The following is a 21,779-nucleotide window of genomic DNA, read 5'->3' as shown; positions in this document are numbered from 1 at the left end:
CAAACACTCAGCAGGAGCTCAGCGGGGAGATGAACGCCTGGCATCACTCTGTACATCAGCGCCACACCGCAGGGCTGTCCATGGTGAGCTATGAGGCTGGAGATGGTCCTGGAGCAGTGAACTGCAGAGGAAAGAACGCTGCCCTACCCCTGGGCCACCACTCACTAGCAGTGTGACCTCCGGCAGCTTCTTCTGCCAAATGGGGATGTTTGCTTCACTGACAGGAACACAGTGGGTGAACCGGGAGCGAGCGGCCCACTTGGCTGACCACCCACCAACATCTCGGCGGGGCCTCATGCTGAGACCTCTCCCCACCCTGACGGAACAGTCAGTTGGAAAACAGCCAGTAGTTCCATTCCCACTAACATCTTATAGTGACCAATAATACTCTACCATAACTGTTGAAAATCCTAAAAGCTCTTTCAACCCTGAGATTCTACTTCTAAGAGTTCTGGGCCAGGTTCGGTGGCTCACACCTGTAATCCCAGCACTTTGGGAGGCTGGATCACCTGAGGTCCGGAGTTCGAGCTCAGCCTGACCAACATGGTGAAACCCCGTTTTCACTAAAAATACAAAAAATTAGCTGGGCATGGTGGCGGGTGCCTGTAATCCCAGCTACTCAGGAGGCTGAGACAGGAGAATTGCTTGAATCAGTTGCAGTGAGCTGAGATCATGCCACTGCACTGTAGCCTGGGCAACAAGAAGGAAACTCCGTCTAAAAAAAAAAAAAAAAAAAGAAAGAAAGAAAAAAAGAAAACAGAAAAGAGTACTGGCATTGAAAGGGAACAGGATCCAAAAATGGAGGGTCCACAGGTGGGACCTCAGGCACATTTCTGGTGGCCTGCAGATCATTCCCTTTTGGTAGCTACCTCCTCCATCCCCGTAAAACGCCAACCTTGAATCTAGAAGGGGGCTCAAGAGCTCTGTGTCCTTCCCCTACGGATGGCCCCGAAGCCACTCTCCATGTCAGAGACGATGTGACAGCCTCCTGTCTTCACTTTCCTCCAGAGGAGGAGCAGTCTCCTGCCCAACACTCTTCAAGGCCATGGTGTTCTTTGTTTTTCCTTAATTTTTTGCCAACTAATAACAAGGGCCTTCATTTGTGGATCACGAGGTTTTTAACCACCACCCAGGTGTTGCACTGAGGCCACTGCAGCTCAGAGTGGGGAAGTCACATGCTCAAGGTCATGCAGCTGGTGAGCAGTGAAACCCAGACTCACAGCCAGCTCTGCATGGGGTCTGAAGCTCATTCCCCTTTAATTTGCCCAGTTTTTTCCTCCTCAGCATCCAGTTGTTCACCCCTGCTATGAAAAGGTCAAGGAGAAAGAAAACAGTCAAGTGCATAGCTTTAGAATTCAGTGTTGAGCTCCTTCCCTGCTGGAATTGTACAGTAGAGGCTACAATGGCCTGATCTTATTCTTGGTGTCAAAGTGACTGGATAGTATCTTTTCTTTTTTCTTTTTTTGAGACAGGGTCTTGCTCTGTCACCTGAGTGCAGTGGTGCAATTATAGCTCACTGCAGCCTGAAACTCCTGGGCTCAAGGTATCCTCCAGCCTTCCAAAGTATTGGGATTACAGGCTTGAGCCACCATGCCTGGCCTGGATAATATCTTCATAATATTATAACATCTGGCTTTTCAGAGTTTATGAGGTGCTTTTCTCATTGATCTTTAATTCTGTGAGGTTCCTAGAGAAGTTAGGATGATCCTCTTGTCATAGTCAGGCAATGGAGGCTCAGAGAACTGGCACCGTGTGTTACACATGCACAGTGGGGGAGGCAGGACCCACTCACTGCTTCCCCTCATGCCACCCTGCCTGCATGAGCACAGCCATCTGTTACGTCAGATATCAGAAAAGGAATGTCATATTTTATTGGCTTTTTGCTTTATCATCGCTATAGTGATCAACAGATAGTCCTGAATATATTTACTGATCATCAAAAGGCATGTCATCCATGATATCCATTTCATTTACAGAAACAATTGTAACATTAACAATGCTACTCACCATGTCCACAAGTAACTTCCAGACAGGCTTGAAGTAAAAAAGAAAGGATTTGTAAGACATATGTGTAAAGTCCCCATTTTTTCCTGACAGTAAATGCGTTGGCAGCTAATGCTGGCTGTCAGCCACCAGGTCCCCACACCCCTGTCTACTGCTGCCTGCGCCTTCCGCCATCCTGTCTCCTCTTTCTCCTCCTCCTGCAGTTCCCTACCTACTGCCAAAACCTCTCAGAGGAGAAAAAAACACCAAAGCAATTATCTGTATTTCCTTTTGGGGGCTGCAGTGTGTCTGTCTTTCCTCTGTGCGTAGGGAAAGTCAGTGTCATGCAGCTCCCAGGAGCCTCCTGAGCGTTTGTGAGAGGAGTTACCTTTCCCTCCTGCTTGGCCCACAAGTCCCACACCGCGTTTAGGACGGCCGCTGTCGCCAGGTGCACCACGCCCTTTTCTGGACCAATCTGGTTAGGAAGCAAAGTACAAAAGCACTTTTTAGAAATGAAAAAGAGGGCTGGGTGTGATGGCTCATGCCTGTAAACCCAGGACTTTGGGACCAAGACCAGCCTGGCCAACATGGTGAAACCCCGTCTCTACTGAAAATAGAGAAATGAGCCAGGTGTGGTGGTTTGTACCTGTAGTCCCTACTCAGGAGGCTGAGGCAAGAGGATCACTCGAACCCAGAAGGCGGAGGTTGCAGTGAGCCAAGATCGCACCACTGCACTCCAGCCTGGGCAACAGAGCAAGACTCTGTCTCAAAAAAAAAAAAAAAGAGAGAGAGAGAAAGATATTTAGGTCTTCCATCCAGGGACACATCTCAAGAATTAAAAGGCAGCAATAGAAACCCACCTAAAGGTTAAGTTTAAAAAAAACAGTTGCTAACCTATTGAAGAGTTTTAAGAATAGCAGGAAAAACACCTGTGTTTTCCTCTCTTCTTTCTCTCTCTCTCTCTATATATATGTTAAGTATATGTATGTATATACATATGAACACACACACATATGTACTTCTTTTTTCTGAACCATTTGAATAAAGTTGCAAATATCATGCTCTCTTAACCCTAAATACATCAGTGTATAGTTCCTGAAAACAAGGATATTTTCTTCCATAACCGTAGTACAATAATCACACTCAGGGAATATAACATTGATAGAATATTGCTATCTAAAGGCCATTCCATAATCAAATGTCACCAGTTTTTTCCAATAATGTATTTTATTTTACCCTAATCCATATCCCATCTGGGATCACGTATTACATTTAGTCGTCATGCCTCTTTAGTCTCTTTTTACCTGGAATAATTTTTCTTCTTCTTTTTTAAATGTTATTAGCATTTTAAAAGAGTACAGGCCACTTGATTTGTACAGCATCCCTCAATCTGGGCTGATCTGGAGTTCCTTCATGACTAGATTCAGGTAACACATTTTTTGGCATCAATACTACATAAGTGATTATGTCATTTTGTTTTATTATTAGGATTGTTAACTTTTACCACTTGGGTAACTTAGTGTCCATTTGCTTTCTCCACTGTGAAGTTACCATTTCATTTTCCAAGTAAGGAGGTTATTATTGTCCCAAAATTTGGGCATCCCTTGATGACTCTTGCCTCAATTAATTGTAGCTATGACAGTTATGGTGATTTTCTGATGTTATCATTCCTTTTATATTTATTAGATTTTAATCAGCTGTAATGGTGGGCTTGACCTTGTTGTTTATTATCTCCTTAAAAATTTTTTATTTTATTATTTTTATTTTTAAAAAGTACAGACGGGGGTCTCAACTATGCTGCCCAGGCTGGTCTTGAACTCCTGGCCTTAAGTGATTCTCCTGCTTCAGCCCCAAGGTGCTGGGATTATAGGCGTGAGCTGCTGTGCCCAGCTGATTGTTCATTATCTGAATGGACTCATGGATTTTATTCAATGGGTTATAAGCCATTACTATCATATTTATTTGGATGCTCAAATTGTCCCAGATTCAGCCAATGGGAACTTCTTCAAGGTGACATCTTTCAAGGTAAGTTTAATATTCTCTGTATAAAGTAAAAGATGAAATCCCAGGCACTATTGAAAGTACATTCTCTTGTGCCCTTCTCAGTGCATGGATGGGAGACTGAGCCGGGTTAGGAAGAGACAAAATCCGGTATCACGGGACAAAGGCAAAGGTCAGGGTATTGAATTCACCTTATTGTGTTGGAATCCTTTCTTCAGAGCCTAACTTTTTCATGCCTTGAATTTATAGTTCAAATACCAAACACATAAAAGGTACCATGGTCTTCCATCTTTTTAAATTTGCTCTTCTCTTAATGTTTTCTCTTTAATGACCTTCTTTTACATCTCTCTTTTTTTTTTTTTTTGTTTTGAGACAGAGTCTCACTCTGTTGCCCAGGCTGGAGTGCAGTGGTGCGATCTCGGCTCACTGCAAGCTCCGCCTCCCAGGTTCACGCCATTCTCCTGCCTCAGCCTCCTGAGTAACTGGGACTATAGGCGCCCGCCACCATGCCCGGCTAATTTTTTGTATTTTTAGTAGAGACGGGGTTTCACCATGTTAGCCAGGATGGTCTCGACCTCCTGACCTCGTGATCTGCCTGCCTTGGCCTCCCAAAGTGCTGGGATTACAGGAGTGAGCCACCGCGCCCGGCCTGACCTTCTCTTACATCTCTAATACTACTCACATTATTTCTCCATAAAAAGATTGCCCATTTAGTACTTTATCCTCTAGAGCACTTTCCAATTCAGGGAGGAGGAGATGAGGTCCTTAGAGAAGAGATAGCTCTCAGGACCCAAATCTCAGGACCTCATCTCCTTAGTAGAACATTTTATTCAGCTAAATTCGGGCTTGAGTCATTTAGATCATCAGTCTTACAGAAATGAGTTGTTTACCTCAAAATACTGATGATCTAAATGACTCAAGCCTGAATTTAACTGAATAAAATGTTTTACTTTAAAGTTATAAACACATCTCTAGGATGGGCATGGTGGCTCACGCCTGTAATCCCAGCACTTTGGGAGGCTGAGGAAGGTGGATCACTTGAGATCAGGAGTTCGAGACCAGCCTGGCCAACGTGGTCAAACCCCATCTCTACTAAAATTACAAACATTAGCCAGGTGTGCTAGTGCACGCCTGTAGTCCCAGCTACTCAGGAGGCTGAAGCAGGAGAACTGTTTGAACCCAGGAGGTGGAGGTTGCAGTGAGCCGAGATTGCATCACTGCACTCCAACGTGGGTGACAGAATGAGACTCCATCTCAAAAAATAAATAAATAAACAAATAAATAAACCCATCTCTATTTTCACATTTGTTGCACTCAAAAGACATCTCAGACCTTGGTAATATTACTTATGTAAGCATTTTACAAAATAGGTCCCTTACCCATCTGAGCTGCCCATCACTTGTGAGCTGCCTATAGAAGCCTCTGAAGTCACCAACAATGTCCTTGAGGTCCTTGTTGAGCACATGGTGGGCGAGGGCATTCACAGCACAGACAACTATTTAAAAAGGATTGAACTCTTGTTTATGCTTCTATACTAGGTCAAGAAATTAGCACCTGAAAACATCACAAACAAACAAATGTGAACATTTTATGAAAAAATTAAATCTAGGCCAGGCGCGGTGGCTCATGCCTGTAATCTCAACACTTTGGGAGGCCACGGCAGGAGGACCACTTGAGATGAGGAGCTCCAGACCAGTCTGGCCAAAATGGCAAAACCCTGTCTCTACTGAAAATACAAAAATTAGCAGGGCACAGTGGTGCGCACCTGTAATCCCAGCTACTCAGGAGGCTGAGGCAGGAGAATCGCTTGAACCCAGGAGGCAGAGGTTGCAGTGAGCCGAGATTGCACCACTGCACTCCAGCCTGGGCAACAAGAGTGAGACTCCATCTCAAAGGTATATTCTTTTTAAAATTGCATCAAATATGTTTTCTTTTCTTTTCTTTTCTTTTCTTTTTTAGGCAGGGTCTCACTCTGTCACCCAGGCTGGAGTGCAGTGGCACGATCACGGCTCACCGCAACCTTGACCTCCCCGGCTCAGGTAATCCTCCCACCTCAGCTTCTCGAGGAGCTGGGATTACAGGCATGTGCCGCCACACCTGGTTAATTTTGGTATTTTTTGTAGAGACGCAGTTTCGACATGCTGCCCAGGCTGGTGTCAAATTACTGCGCTCAAGTGATCCACCCGCCTTGGCCTCCCAAAGTTCTGGGATTACAAGTATAAGCCACTGTGCCCAGCCCCATATGTTTTCTGTGGTTGTCATAAGAAATATCACACAAGTAGAACACGTGTTAATCCATATACTGAGCTAAACTTCCTGAGTAGAGAACACATTGTGATTGGCTGTCACATGAAAAACAGAATCATAGATTGACAAGTTTAAATAATGTTCCCAAATTATTTTCCTATTCACTTTGTAAAGTGTTTGAACAATCAGATTCAAAACCAAACCACGCTAGTTCATGTTCCTAAGGAATAAGAAGGCTGACTTAATAGAATTTTTAAAAGGAGAAATGCCTTTTCATTATTGACAAGTATAGAAAATGCCTTGAATTCATAACATAAACTATTAAACATTAAGTAAAATGAATTTGCAATTAGCATACTATTTATATGTAAAATGTTAAAATATATGAAAACACTGTCTTAACATGAAATTTCTTACTATTGACTTTCTTATGATATACTACATTTTTCATAAGTAATTTGAAGGTTAAATTTAATTTGGGTCAGCATTACCATCAGTTATTTATTTTTGGTACCTTTAATTATTATTATTATTTTTTAGAGACAGGGTTTCACTCTGTCACCCAGCCTGGAGTGCAGTGGCGGGATCTAGGCTCATTGCAATCTCTGCGTCCTGGGCTCAAGTGATCCTTCCACCTCCGCCTCCTGAGTAGCTGAGACCACAGGCTCGAGCCGCCATGCCCAGCTAATTTCTTGTATTTTTGGTAGAGACAGGGTTTCACCATGCTTCCCAGGCTGGTCTCGAGCTCCTGAGCTCAAGTGATACACCTGCCTCGGCCACCAAAATTGCTGGGATTACAGGCCTGAGACACTGCACCCAGCACCTCACTGTAATCCTGAATGCCTAGCCTCAAGCAATCTTTTTGTCTCAGCCTCCTGAGTAGCTAGGACCTACACGCAACACCACACCAGCTAATTTTTAAATTTTTTGTAGTGACAAGGTCTTGCTATGTTGCATGGGGCAGGGGGTGGGGAGGTTCTGGAACTCTGGGCTCAAGCAATCCTCTCACCTCGGTCTCCCAAAGTGTTGGGATTACAGGTGTGAGCCACCATGTCCTGTGGTATTTTACTTTGAAAGGATTTCTTGGACCTGGCACTCACTCCTGTAATGCCAGCACTTTGGGAGGCTGAGGTGGGTGGATCACTTGAGCTCAGGAATTTGAGACCAGCCTGGGCAGTGTGGCAAGACAACATCTCTACAAAAAATACAAAAATTAGCCGGTTGTGGTGGTGCACCTGTGGTCCCCGCCTCTCGGGAGGCTGAGGTAGGAGGATCACTTGAGGTAGGAGGATCACTTTAGCTTTGGAGGCAGAGGTTGCAGTGAGCTGAGATTGTGCCACTGCACTCCAGCCTAGGTGACAGAGCTGGGCTCTGTCTCAAATAATAATAATAATAACATAAAGGCTTTCTTGTGTTATTTAAGATGATGAATAAGTAAAGTAACCCTTTGATCCTTTGCCAATTCTAGGAAACATTAAGCCTACGTTGTGTACATGGACACAATAATTGAATCAAGCCATCAACTTAGCTTCAAAGAAAGGAATGTATTCCAAAACGTTTTGATAAATTTGTTTGGTGCTGCCATGGATTCAATAGTAAAAGTTTTCAGTCATTTAATAGGACAGTTGTAGAGGTACAGTTTTACTGTCAATAAGATCTTGAGAAGGACAGTTTGAAAGTGGTGCCCCAGGCTGGGCGCGGTGGCTCACATCTGTAATCCTAGCACTTCGGGAGGCCAAGGCCGGTGGATTACCTGAGGTCAAGAGTTTGAGACCAGCTTGGCCAACATGGTGAAACCCCATCTCTACTAAAAATACAAAAATTAGCTGGGCATGGTGGCAGGTGCCTGTAATCCCAGCTACTTGGGAGGCGGAGGGAGGAGAATCACTTGAACCCAGGAGGTGGAGGTTGCAGTGAGCCAAGACCATGCCATTGCACTCCAGCCTGGGCAACAAGAGCGAAACTCCATCTCAAGAAAAAGAAAGTGATGCCCCAAGCTTTTAGCACATGCCTGGCTAAGGGTGAAACAGCTCTCGGATGATTGCACACTTTACGTCAGATGTAGCATTTAGGGCTGAACCAGCCATTCCAGGTTCTCTAGGGCTTTTGTTAATGGGATACACAATCATTCTGGTTCAGACATTCATTCCCTAGAATTGTGAGAAGACAGAGTCCTCCTCACTTCTTGAAGGTTGATGCTCTTGAATTAAAGAAAATCTGAAGTAAGTCAGTGACTCACAGTGAGGTACGTTATTATCGACACCAAACCACCGTCTCAGGGATTTGATTGTTGCTATAAATCATTGACTGAAGCATACCTCTGGTTCATGTCACAATACCAAATGCACTTAACAAAAGCTAAGGATGATCTCATTTTTATGACTCTCAGAGTGCACAAGCAGCACTTATGTATTCATCTACAGTGTACGGATTTTTCTTGCTCAACAGGAGACTAGAATTTGTCGCATTCAATAGAAATTTGGGTTGTGAGGCCAGGCACGGTGGCTCATGCCTGTAATCCCAGCACTTTGGGAGGCTGAGGCGGGCGGATCACCTGAGGTCAGGAGTATGAGACCAACCTGATCAACATGGTGAAACCCTGTCTCTACTAAAAATACAAAAATTAGCTGGGTGTGGTGGCACATGCCTGTAATCCCAGCTGCTTGTGGGGGCTGAGGTATGAGAATCACTTGAACCTGGGAGGCAGAGGTTGCGGTGAGCCAGCCAAGATCACGCCATCGCACTCCAGTCTGGGCGACAAGAGCAAAACTCTGCCTCAAAAAAAAAAAAAAAAAAAAAAAAAAAAGAAATTTTGGCTGTGGCAGGAAATTGACTTGGAAAAGAAAAAAAAGGCCCTTGAAAGCAGCTTCTTGGCAACTAAACCCAGGGGGTTTTCTCTTGTGATTCTATCTGCTCAGGGACTTCAATTCTCTGGAGCCTCTAGCACTGGAAGGACATTGAGTAAAGTCTGTGGGTGACTTGTGGGTGTCTGAAGTAAGAGTGGTGTCATAAACTCTTAAGGCTGGGTTTTTAAAAATTTTGTCTATTTAAAAATTCTTTCTTTGTACATCTTTTTCTATATTTTTTTAAAAACTAACTTAGTCTACATTGTACATATTATTATACATGTGTCCAAACCTAAGAGTGACCCCTATTGTAAACTACAGACTTTGGGTGATCATGATGTGCCAATGCAGGTTCATCAGTTGTACCTAGTGGGCCACTCTGGGCAGAATGTTGATAATGGAGGAGGCTGTGCCTGTGTGGGGACAGAGGTATGTGGGAAATCTTTGTAATTTCCATTCAGTTTTGCTGTGAACCTAAAACTACTCTAAAAAAATAAAGTCTTAAAAAAAAAAAAAAAAAAAAAGGCTGGCCACAGTGGCTCACGCCTGTAATCCCAGCACTTTGGGAGGTCAAGGCGGGTGGATCACCTGAGGTCAGGAGTTCGAGACCATCCTGGCTAACACGGTGAAACCCCATCTCTACTAAAAATATAAAAAAAAATAGCCGGGCGCGGTGGCAGGTGCCTGTAGTCCAGCTACTGGAGAGGCTGAGGCAGGAGAATGGCGTGAACCCAGGAAGCAGAGCTTGCAGTGAGCTGAGATCGTGCCACTGCACTCCAGCCTGGGTGACAGAGCGAGACTCCGTCTCAAAAAAAAAAAAAAAAATTAGCTGGCGTGATAGTGGGCACCTGTAATCCCAGCTACTCGGGAGGCTGAGGCAGGAGAATTGCTTGAACCCAGGAGGCAGAAGTTGCAGTGAGCCAAGATCACACCACTGCACTCCAGCCTGGGCGACAGAGTGAGACTCTATCTCAAAAATAAATAAATACATAGATAAATAAATAAAAATAAAACAGAAACAGGCCAGGCATGGTGGCTTATGGCTTATGGCTGCAATCCCATCACTTTGGGAGGCTGAGGCAGGCGGATTGCTTGAGCTCAGGAGTTCAAGACCAGTCTGGGCAAAATGATGAAATCCTGTCTCTACAAAAAAATACAAAAATTAGCCCAGCACGGTGGCAGGCACCTATAGTCCCAGCTACCTGGGAGGCTGAGGCAGGAGAATCGCTTGAACCTGGGAGGTGGTTGTTGCAGTGAGCAGAGATTGTGCTACTGCACTCCAGCCTGGGCAACAAGAGCGAAACTCCATCTCAAAACAAACAAACAAACAAACAAAAAACCCAGGTCAGGTGTGGTGGCTTACATCTGCAATCCTACCACTTTGGGAGGCCAAAGTGGGTGGATCACCTGAGGTCAGGAGTTTGAGACCAGCCTGGCCAACATATAGTGAAACCCTGTCTCTCCTAAAAATACAAAAATTAGCTGGGCATGGTGGCACACATCTGTAATCCTACCACTTTGGGAGGCCAAAGTGGGTGGATCACCTGAGGTCAGGAGTTTGAGACCAGCCTGGCCAACATATAGTGAAACCCTGTCTCTCCTAAAAATACAAAAATTAGCTGGGCATGGTGGCACACATCTGTAGTCCCAGCTACTTGGGAAGCTGAGGCAGGAGAATCGTTTGAACCTTGGAGGTGGAGGTTGCAGTGAGCCAAGAATGTGCCACTCCACTCCAGCCTGGGCAACAGAGCGAGACTCTGTCTCTCAAAAAAAAGAAACATTAGCTAGGCATGGTGGCTTGTGCCTGTGGGCCCAGCTACTCGGGAAGGTGAGGTGGGACAATCATTTGAGTCTGGAAGGTCAAGGCTGTATGAGCCGTGATTGCACCACTGCACTCCAGCCTGGGCGACAGAGCAAGACCTTATCTCAAATAAATTAATAAATAATAAAAACTTTAAAAACATAAAGAAAAAAGGATAAAAATGAATATTAATTAAGTAAATTTAATAAAGTCATGATTTAAAAAATTACCCAACCAAAAACTACATTGGTATATTCTATACATTTGAAAAACAACCCTCCCTCTCTGTCTCTCTCACACACAAGCACTCTCTTCACAGTAACCCTATTTTTTTTTAATCATAAACAGATGATTAGGTAAGTAAGCATAAGAACCAGGATGAGCTAATGGAATTTTTCATCTTTAGTGTGAGTGCTGTGTAACACATTTAGTGAGACTGCAGTGAGTCACCTGAAATATGTAGCAAGGTTAAAGTTAAAATGGGTTCTGTCATGTTGTGGTCTGAAAAAGGAGGAAGCCAAAACCCTTAGCACAAAAGAGTCATGAATTAAAGTCATGGAGAGATGGAAGTTGATTTATCCGTGCCTGAGACATCCACCAAGACAGCGGTGTGGGGCTGGGAATGGAGGAGGAGAGGGGAAGTGAAGGCCCTAAACACTGAGCTCAGCACCCATCCCAGAAGGGCTTCTTATCTATCTTAGTGCCCAGGGCCCCTCCACGTGTGCCCAAGTCAGCAAAGTTTAAAGTCTGGGCTGTTAACAGAGAGTGGGTCCAATGGCCTAACATATCTTGTAAGCTTGCTGAGTTTTATGCAACCTTTGGGGGCTGTGCTGTAGGGTTTGCAGTATAGAGAAAGACAGCGGCTTCATAAAGTACTCAACTTACAAACAAGGGACAATTAAAGTTGCAGAATAAGCAGAAACACAGCTCACAGCTCTATCTTAGTAAGTGGTTACTACTTTGGGGAAAACTTTAACAGTAAATTGTTTACTTAATGGAGAAAAGGGGGACTGACTCACAGTATGGTCTTCCTCTGCCTGGCAAATTCCTGTTTGCTCTTCGAGACTCACCTCAAAGCATTACTTCTGCTCTGAAGCCTTCCCTGAGCCTTTTGGACAGAGTGAAGTTACCCCCTGACGTGGTTTAGACATTCTGCACAAATTTCATGTTGAAATGTAATCCCCAGTGTTGGAGGTGGGGCCTGGTGGGAGATGATTATTAGATCTTGGAGGTGGATTTCTCATGAATGGTTTAGCACCATCCCATTGGTACTGTCTTTGAGATAGTGAGTGAGTTCTCGTGAGATCTGGTGACTTAAAAGTGTGTAGCACCTCCCCATTCCCTTTCTCTTGATCCTTTCGACATAGGACGTGCCTGCTCCCCCTTCACCTTCTACCATGATTGTAAGTGTCCTGAAGCCTCCCTAGAAGCTGAGTAGCTGGCATCATGCTTTCTGTAAAACCTGCAGAACCATGAGGCAATTAAACCTCTTTTTCTTTATAAATTATCCAGTCTCTCATACTCCTTTATAGCAATGCAAAAATAGCCTGGCTCAGAGTGGTGGTTCATGCCTATAATCTTAGCACTTTGAGAGGCCAAGGTGGGCAGATCATTTGAAGTCAGGAGACCAGCCTGACCAAACATGGTGAAACCTCATCTTTACTGAAAATATAAAAACTAGCCGGGCGTGGTGGTGTGTGCCTGTAATCCCAGCTACTCGGGAGGCTGAGGCATAAGAATTGCTTGAACCCGGGAGGTGGAGGTTGTAGTGAGCGAGATTGCGCCACTGCACTCCAGGCTGGGCGACAGAGCAAGACTCTTGTTTCCAAAAAGAAAAGAAAAAAAAAAAAAAAAAAAGAACAGCCTAATATATCCTCTCTCTGTAAAACTTGTAAATAGTTTTAAAAAATAGTAATTCTCAGACTGCACTATGATCATTTCTTTTATGTCTACTTCCCCAATAAGTTTGTGTGCTCCTTGTATGTGGGATTCTGTCTTCTGTATCTTTTTTTTTTTTGGGGGGGGGATGGAGTCTCGCTTTTTCACCCAGGCTAGAGTGCAGTGGTGCAATCTCGGCTCACTGCAAACTCCAACTCCCAGGTTCAAGCAATTCTCGTGCTTCAGCCTCCTGAGTAGCTGAGATTACAGCCATGCATCACCACGGCCAGGTAATTTTTGTATTTTTAGTAAAGACAGGGTTTCACCATGTTGACCAGGCTGGTCTTGAACTGCTTGACTCAAGCAATCTGCCTGCCTCAGCCTCCCAAAGTGCTGGGATTACAGGCGTGAATCACAACGCCCGGCCTATCTTTCTCTTTTTAAAATTACTTTGGTGCCTGATGCATGGCAGCACTCAGGAGAAGTCTGCAGAAGGACTGACTTGCTGGACAACTGACCGCCAGCCCTGTGAAGAGCAGAAACAGCAGCCACCCGGGCAGTGTCCATTGCAAGTTCAAGGAAGGTTCCCTTGCCATTCGCACATACACACACTCACAAACTCACACACTTCTTTTATATGCTTAACAATTTAAAATCTCTCAATGGGCCAAGATTTTTTTCTACAACTACTGAGAGCGCTGATGGTGCAAACATCCAAGGGAGAGGTATCACACTACCACCGAAGTTAGAGAAACTCTTTTTCCTCCTTCTAGACCCTTACCCTTCAATCTACCATAATTTGGCTTCAGGCCCTAATCATCCACTGAAATTGATCTGGCGAAGGCCACTGTTTTGTACTTCTTGAATTTTGTACCATGTGTAAGTATTATGTATTCAAAAAGAGTTGCATTTAAAAGTTCTGAAGAGAAAGTGCTCTGGGCAGTCAGGTGGTTCTGCCATGACTTGCTGGGTAGCTGTCTGTGCCTGTTTTCTTCTCTCTAAAAAATGAGACGGCTCAAGATCACCATTTGAGATCACATCCAGCTCTGAAAAAAGTTATGTTCTGTGTCTTCTGTTTAAGAAAATAGAAAATGCAAATAAAAAAAGAATGACGTATACACGGCTCAGTATGCATCTTAAAGAATCTGCTCTTCCCCAAGGGAGACCTCTGAGATTGGGCGGGGCCAAAGCCCTTTTTGCCATGAAAATAGTGAACTTGAAACCGATTTGGTGTGAAATATTTTGAAAAGGCCGGGTGTGGTGGCTCACACCTGTAATCCCAGCACTTTGCAAGGCTGACACAGGCGGATCATTTGAGGTCAGGAGTTCGAGACCAGCCTGGCCAACATGGTGAAACCCTGTCTCTACTAAAAATACAAAAATTGGCTGGGCATGGTGGTGGGAGCCTGTAATCCTAGCTTCTCGGGAAGCTGAGGCAGGAGAATTGCTTGAACCCAGGAGGCAGAGGTTGCAGTGAGCTGAGATTGTGCCACTGCACTCCAACCTGGGCGACAGAGTGAGACTCTGTCTCAAAAATATATACATATATATATTGAAAAGCGAGTAGACTTGCTGTGCACATCACAATGAGCCTTTTTTGCTATGGGAACTCATGTCTCCTCCCTCTCATTGCCCTTGGTTACTCGCCCACTACAGGTTGTCAAAGCTCGACAGTGGCCCCGGGTGAAAGGCAGGTGAAAAGCATCCTTGTAGCTGTCATTTGACACAGAGAAACAGACTAACAGCCAAGGATTTTCTAACAGGCTAGAGATGATTGCAAGGAGAGAGGCCAAATTCTGTCACTTTTAAATTTCTCCCAGTGAAATAAATAACAAACCATGAAACACTGTTTTTACTCACTTTGAGCAGTGTAAATACAGATAAAAACAAGATCAGAACTCAATCTAAATCAAGATTCTAATGAATCTAAGAATCTAAATTAGAATTTCATCTGAAAATTAAGCATTCTGGAACCTCGAGAGAATCTTCAACTCACCAACTTCAGTGCCTTTTCCCAGAGTGAAGGTAATTCCACACCCCTTGATTCCATCTTCTGCATCAGTTTCTATGACGACATAGGCAGCCGAGTAGTCAGGGTCCGTGTGCTGCAGGAGAGAAGTTCCCCGCCGAAACAATGCCAGTGTGAGAAACCCGAAAAGAACCATGAGAATGACGTCACATGAGGACAGACAATGCCACAGGGGCTGTGCCACAAGAGCTCCCATAGAAGGAACTGTTGCTATACCCCAAAGAAAACAAAGGGCTCTGAATGGAGAAAAGGAATGTCCTCCTGAAAGATCCAAAATGTTTCAACAAGAGCAATGTATGTGTGTATATGTATATATATATATATTTTTTTTTTTTCTTTTTTTTTTGAGAGGGAGTCTTGCTCTGTCACCTAGGCAGGAGTGCAATGGCGCGATCTCAGCTCACTGCAACTGCAGCCTCCCAAGTTCAAGCGATTCTCCTGCCTCAGCCTCCCGGGTAGCTGGGATTACAGGCACGTGTCACCACACTTGGCTGATTTTTGTATTTTTAATAGAGATGAAGTTTCACCATGTTGGCCAGGCTGGTCTTGAACTCCTGACCTCAGGTGATCCACCTGCCTCGGCCTCCCAAAGTGCTGGGATTACAAGTGTGAGCCACCGCACCTGGTCGCAATGTATACATTTTTATCACCCATTTTCAATTAGGTCAAAAAATGAGGCTCAATTTTATTTACTTATTTATTTTTTAAATAAAAAAATAGAGATGGAGTCTTGCATGTTACCCAGACTGGTCTCAAACTCCAGAGCTCTAGTGATCCACCCACTTGGGCCTCTTAAAGTGCTGGGATTACAGGCATGAGCCATCATGCCCGGAAGGGGCTCAATTTTAAGCCAAGGAGTTTTCACTCGCAGCTATCTCTGTCAGCTCTTTGAACAAAGTTACATTCACAAGCAGCTTCAAATTGAACAAGCCAAAGGTTCAGAAAACTGTTGCATAAAATTGGAGTGATCTCACTTATAGCAGTTTATAGCAGGGCTGAAAATACATTGGCAAAAGTTCGGACACCAGTGGGGGAAAATGAAGAAGTAAAGCTTCGAGATTAATTCACTCATTTTTTGTTTTGTTCTATGTCGTGGAATAATGGAGACCCCAAAAAGCCAGGCAGAAGATCTGAATGCATTCATAAAGAAGAATTGTGCATAAGGCTATGAAAATTTATTACTGTTATTATTCTATAATATTTATTGTGCCAGACACACTATATTCTAAGAGCTCTACATGGTTTAATTTAATCTTATAACAGTATTATAAAGCAGGTGCTCTTATCCTTATTAAAGAGGAAATGAAGTTTTAAGGAGGTTTAGTAATTTACAAAAGGTCACACCACAAGTAAATAATGTTTTTTTATTATTATTATTATTTTTGAGACTGACTCTCACTCTGTTCTCCAGGCGGGAGTGCAGTGGCATGATCTTGGCTCACTGCAACCTCTGCCTCCTGGATTCAAGCGATTCTTCTGCCTCAGCCTCCCAAGTAGCTGGGATTACAGGCACCCACCACTATGCCCAGTTTTTTTTGTTTTTTTTTTTTTTTAGTAAAGATGGGATTTTGCCATGTTGGCCAGGCTGGTCTTGAACTCCTGACCTCAGGTGATCCACTTGCCTCGGCCTCCCAAAGTGCTAGGATTACAGGTGTGAGCCACCACGCCCGGCCAAAAGTAAATTATGAAGGCAGATTTTAAATCCCTGTATTGGGGGGTGTCGTGGCTGAGGGAGCTGTATGTGATGGCTGGGAGCCCTGAGTCTGGTATCACAGTCCAGTGGCAGGAAATCAGTGTGATGCATCGCTGAGCACCAACTACGTGTCAGAGCTGGTGCAGCTTGCTAGGGGGTTACAGATACGTCTGCCCTTGAGGAGGTTACATTTGAGAAGACCTGCTTATAGGACGGGCATGGTGGCTCATACTTGTAATCCCAACACTTTGGGAGGCCAAGACAGGAGGATTGTTTGAGCCCAGGAGTTCGAGACTAGCCTGGGCAACAAAGCGAGACCCCATCTCTAAAATAAATAAATAAAAAGACATGGTTAAAAAAAAACCTTAATAATATAAGGCAGAAAATGCTAAGGCCTGGGAGAGATGCAAACTATGAACGACTGGCAGAGAGCGCTGTTAGCTGAATGTGCTTCTTGAAGAGGGAGAGCGCTTTATGATGAAGACAGAATGTGAGCTGGCCGGTCAAGGAAGGGGAGCTCCTCAGGAGTGGGAAGGGGAGTGAAGACTCTGGGAGGGAGGAATATCTCAGGCAAGGTAGCAGCAGCAGCAGTGCAGAAAGTAAAGGGGTCAGAAGAGGGAGAGACTGGAGTGTATTCAAGTGTTGGTGCCCACCTGGGTTGGCTGAGCCATTGGGTTCCTGAAGGAGTTGAGCGATGAGGCTGAGAAGGAGACTCCAAGAATTAAAGACCCATCGGCAGTTTCTGGGTTCCAAGAAGAGGAAGCAATGGAAAAAGGAAACCTTGCATTGAAGCCTCAGATGAGGGTCAACAGGACGAGATGAGCCAAAAGTGACTCGAAGCTTTTGGGTCCCTGTGATTAGCGGAATGATCCAACATGGGTCAGGAGGGAGGGGCGGCAGAGTATGGAAGTTGACTTCCGATTTAGACAAACTGCGTTTAGCATGAAGGTGAAAAACCCAACAGGAAGTATCCAGACCTATAAGTTAAGGAGGCAGATCCGGAAATGAGATCTGGGAGTCTCCGGCATAAAGGGTGGCACCGAAGTCAGAATGCGGAGAGGGTCTTCATGGGAGTGTGTAGGGAGACTGGAAAGACACTGAGGCCTGAGCCTCAGAGAGGGAAGAAGGGGCCAGTGGAGGAAGAAGGAGCTGTCAGAAAGGCAGGAGGCCACGAGGGGAGAGAGCACACGAAGAAGAGGCGGCCGACAGCGGAAAACGTATCTGAGGGTAAGGACAGCTGAAGGAGAAATAACAAGGGCAATTCACAGAGAAGAAAGGAACAGAAGTAGATTTCAGATTAAGAAGGAGGTAAGCCTGGAGTAGTGGCTCATGCCTGTAATCCAGCACTTTGGGAGGCCGAGGCAGGTGGATCACCTGAGCTCAGGAGTTCGAGACCAGCCTGGACAACATGGTGAAACCCCGTCTCTACCAAAAATACAAAAATTAGCCGGGCGTGGTGGTGCGCACCTGTAATCACAGCTACTCCAGAGGCTGAGGTACGAGAATCATTTGCATCTGGGAGGCAGAGGTTGCAGTGAGATGAGATTGCACCACTGCACTCCAGGCTGGGCAACAAGCGAGACTCTGTCTAAAAAAAAAAGCAGGAGTCTTTAGCAGATTTTGAGGACAGCTTTATTGCTCTTTCTTGAAAATATCCTACTTCTGATCAGGGAGGCTCACTTTGCTAAGTGCTGATGGTCCAGCATGCCTCAAGGGCATGTGAAGCCATCTCCATGGTGAACTGCAAAACAGCTCATTCTAATAAGAAGGCACTTGAGAGTTGGCACACAACATACACCCTATCTCCCCAAGATAAAATGCTTAAGTATTTATGAGCTTACAATACAGGTGTTAGATAATGTCTCTTTACCCTGTGTTAGACATCACTCAGGCCCAGAGGCAAATTCCATTTCTTGAATTATTCTACAGTAAACCAGGCTGTCTTTTGAGACAGGGTCTCTCTCTCTCACCCAGGCTGGAGTGCAGTGACACAATTACAGCTCACTGCAGCCTCGACCTCCTGGGCTCAAGAGAGCCTCCCACCTCCGCCTCCTGAGTGGCTGGGACCACAGGTGCGCGCAACTACGCCCAGCTAATTTTTGTATTTTTTTGTTGAGACGAGGTCTCATTATGTTGCTCAGGCTGGTCTCGAACTCCTGGGCTCAAGCGATCCACCTGCCTCGGCCTTCCAAAATGCTGGGATTATAGGCTTGAACCACCACGCTCAGCCAAACCAGGCTGTCTCAACATTTCACAAATTCAAAGTCAAGTCTAGATTAGGGATTCCTTCTGCTTCAGTTTCCTCAGAGTGAATAGTAATTACAGCCAACCCCTCCTTTTTTCTTTAGAAACAGGGTCTCACTGTGTCATCCAGTGCCCAGGCTGGAGTGCAGTGGCATGATCATAGCTCATGTAATTGAACTCCTGGCCTCAAGTGATCCTCCTGCCTAGGCCTCCACTTAGGATTACAGGTGTGAGCCCTCATGCCTGGCCTATAGCCAACTTTACTGACGGCCTTCTCTGAGCCAGGCTCTTTACAGGTATCTCATTTACATGTATAAAGTGAATATTATTATACCCATTTTACAGATGAGAAACCTAGGCTTAGAAAGATTGTGTGACTTAGCCACAGCTGCTAAAGCTTCACAGAGGCAAAGGCAGTTGCATGAGATCGAGTGTTTGGATTCTATAAGCCAGTAAAATTTCCAACATTTATTTTGAGTTCCATAAAGGATTGCCTGCTGGGTGTTTAAGTTATTTACCAACATCATATAAGAAAGGAAACATGAAGATTTTAAAGAGGATGACAGCCTGGGCCCTGTCTCTACAAAAAATACAAAAAGTAGCTGGGCATCATGGTGCACACCTGTAGTCCCAGCTACTTGGGAGGCTGAGGTGGGAGGATTGGTTGAGTCAGGGAGGTCAAGGCTGCTGTGAGCCATGATAGTACCACTGCACTCCAGCTTGGGCAACAGATAAGAGACCCTGCCTCAAAATAAATAAATAAATAAATAAATTTAAAACATAAAATAGAATAAAATAAAAATTTAAAAATGCAGGATGAACTTAATCTCAAAAAGGACATTGTTTTGCATTTAATAACTTTAACGAGAGATCTATTTTTATAAAACATTTCAGGTACAAAAAGAGTACAGATAATGTAATGAACACCAGCTTGCCATCCACCCAATTTAGGAAGTAAAACATTACAATGGGAATTAGAGACCTCGTGGTCCCCTCCGTGACCCCATTTCCTTCCCTCCCTACTGGTAACCATTTTCCTAACATTGCCGTTCCTCACTTCCCAGCATACTTTCACACATTCACTACATACCCATACAACTCTGCTTTTCTAGCGCGGCCAATCTCATCAGTGGACTAAGACCAGCAGTGAGGACCCAGTGGGGAACAGGCTCCCTGAAAACCCTGCACAGAACCCACTGTATTTGGGAAACACCGCTCTAGACGGGGGAGGGGAGGGAAGGCCTGACATTCTAACACCCTCAGTAAGCAAAAAAGACCTTCAATATTTAGGTAGGAGTCAGAGTTCCTGCCCTTACTTTATTACATCTCTTAAGACGAACTGACATTTGCATCATTCCTTTCTAACCGTGTTTGAGGGTAATTTCATGAGAGCGCCCTCTCATGTGACGCAGTTATCACGCGCTTGGTTTCTCAACCCAACTGTGACACCTTCATTACATAGACGGGTCCAAGAGACCCAGAGAGGTTTGGAACTTCTCCAAGTCACACAGCAAGTTGTGGAAGCGGGATCACCACTCAAAACTCCCAGCCCCGGGCTTCCCGTTCTCCCTCACCGCGAACCCCGTCGCGTTCAGGGTACAGAGGAAGCCAGCGAGCGCTGTGCTCTAGGGTTTCCATTGGCGGGAACCCAACAAAATCATTTTGCTGCTATTGCCTATTATGCATTCTACCATTTCCAGCAAAATGTGAGTCGTAAAAGTAAAACCAGGATATTCTAAACTCCAGCAAAGAAAAAACCCAGGAGAATGGAAAGTTTCTGGATACTTATACAATTGCTCCAAGGCATGAAAAGCGAGTGTCTCCCCCAGGCGCGCCTCCCACTTTACAGAAGCAATGGGTTCGAAGTCGGGAAGCTACCCGGGGCCTGCAGAGCTGCAGTCGGCGGGGCGGGAGGGACCCGGGCCGCAAGCCGCGCTTACCATGGCGTCCGAGCCGTGGCCCCCAAGCGACGTGGGGAAGCGCACGTCCCGGACCGAGAGCCGGGAGATCCTGCCGCGCACCATGGCCCCTGCGCCCCGTAGCCGCGCCCCCCGTGCGGTCAGGACTGGTCGGGATCCCGAGTGCGCGGCGGGAGGGCGGGAGCGCGGCAGCGCCGCGAGGCGGGGCACCGTCAGGGCATAGAGGGCGCTCATTGGCCGCGCGGCCGCACCCCGTGAACTTGGTCCCATGGGAGCTCCAGTCCCAGCTCCGGGCTCCCCGGGGCGCACTCCGCCTTCCGCCGTTCCCTTCTCAGCCTAGAAGGAGCTGACCCCGAGAGGGTTCGCTCAGGGCCGCCGCGGAACCTGGGCAGGCAGGAGGCCTCGCGCCAGGTCGGCGCCTCCGCAGGACCCTGCTCTGCTCGGACTGAAGACTCGTGAAGGGATCTGCCCGGGAGCCGCGGCCCTAGAGGGAGAAGTCGGGTCTGAGCGAGTGCATTCGCTCAGCGGCAGATTCCGGCCCGTGGCTCAGCTCCCAACCCGAGGCCGCTGGTTGTCGCCAGCGTACCCAGGAGAGCAGTGCGCTAGAAAATGCTAGGTCTCTTTAAGTGCCCACAGCCTCAGTTTGCCACCTGATAAATTAAGAGGCAGGTCATCATTTATTACACCCGTACTGATGCAGATGAGGTACCCGTACCGTACCTCAGCCTGTAATCCCAGCACTTCGGGAGGCCGAGGCGGGCGGATCACCTGAGGTCAGGCGTTTGAAATCAGCCTGGCCAATATAGCGAAATCCCGCCTCTACTAAAAACAAAATTAGCAGGGCGTGGTGGTGCGCGCCTGTAGTCCCAGCTACTAGGGAGGCTGAGGCAGAATTGCCTGAACCCGGGAGGTGGAGGTTGCAGTGAACTGAGATTGCGCCACTACACTCCAGCCCGGGCGACAGAGCAAGACTCCGACTCAAAAAAAAAAAAACAAAAAAAAAAACAAAAAACTGGGCGGCTCACGCCTGTAATCCCAGCAGTTTGGGAGGCCAAGGCGGGCAGATCGCGAGTCAGGAGATGGAGACCATCCTGGCTAACACGGTGAAACCCCGTCTCTACTAAAAATACAAAAAATT

General features: G+C 45.8%; 1 protein-coding gene across 7 annotated transcripts in view; it reads right to left on the bottom strand.

Annotated features, from left to right (window-relative positions):
- ENOSF1 (enolase superfamily member 1) overlaps window positions 1-20,855 on the bottom strand; it is a 41,374-nt gene extending 20,519 nt beyond the window's left edge. For 2 of the 7 annotated variants that reach the window (XM_009433763.3, XM_009433764.4), the window contains exons 1-5: window positions 20,663-20,844; window positions 14,753-14,861; window positions 5,364-5,479; window positions 2,372-2,458; window positions 2,008-2,034 (exon numbers count right to left, since the gene is read on the bottom strand). In XM_009433763.3, the coding sequence (XP_009432038.2) occupies window positions 2,008-2,034; window positions 2,372-2,458; window positions 5,364-5,479; window positions 14,753-14,861; window positions 20,663-20,746 (423 nt within the window). In that variant the 5' untranslated portion in view covers window positions 20,747-20,844. Of the gene's footprint in view, window positions 1-2,007; window positions 2,035-2,371; window positions 2,459-5,363; window positions 5,480-14,752; window positions 14,862-20,662 lie in introns of all 7 variants that reach the window. The other 5 variants (XM_001149584.8, XM_016933411.3, XM_063795546.1 and 2 more) reach the window with 5 other exon arrangements.
- Window positions 20,856-21,779: the final 924 nt, after the last annotated feature.

The sequence above is a fragment of the Pan troglodytes genome, chromosome 17 (genome assembly GCF_028858775.2).
Source record: "Pan troglodytes isolate AG18354 chromosome 17, NHGRI_mPanTro3-v2.0_pri, whole genome shotgun sequence".
NCBI lineage: Eukaryota > Metazoa > Chordata > Mammalia > Primates > Hominidae > Pan > Pan troglodytes.
The sequence above is the reverse complement of the archived record's forward strand: the minus strand, read 5'-3'. Positions and strand labels throughout refer to the sequence as shown.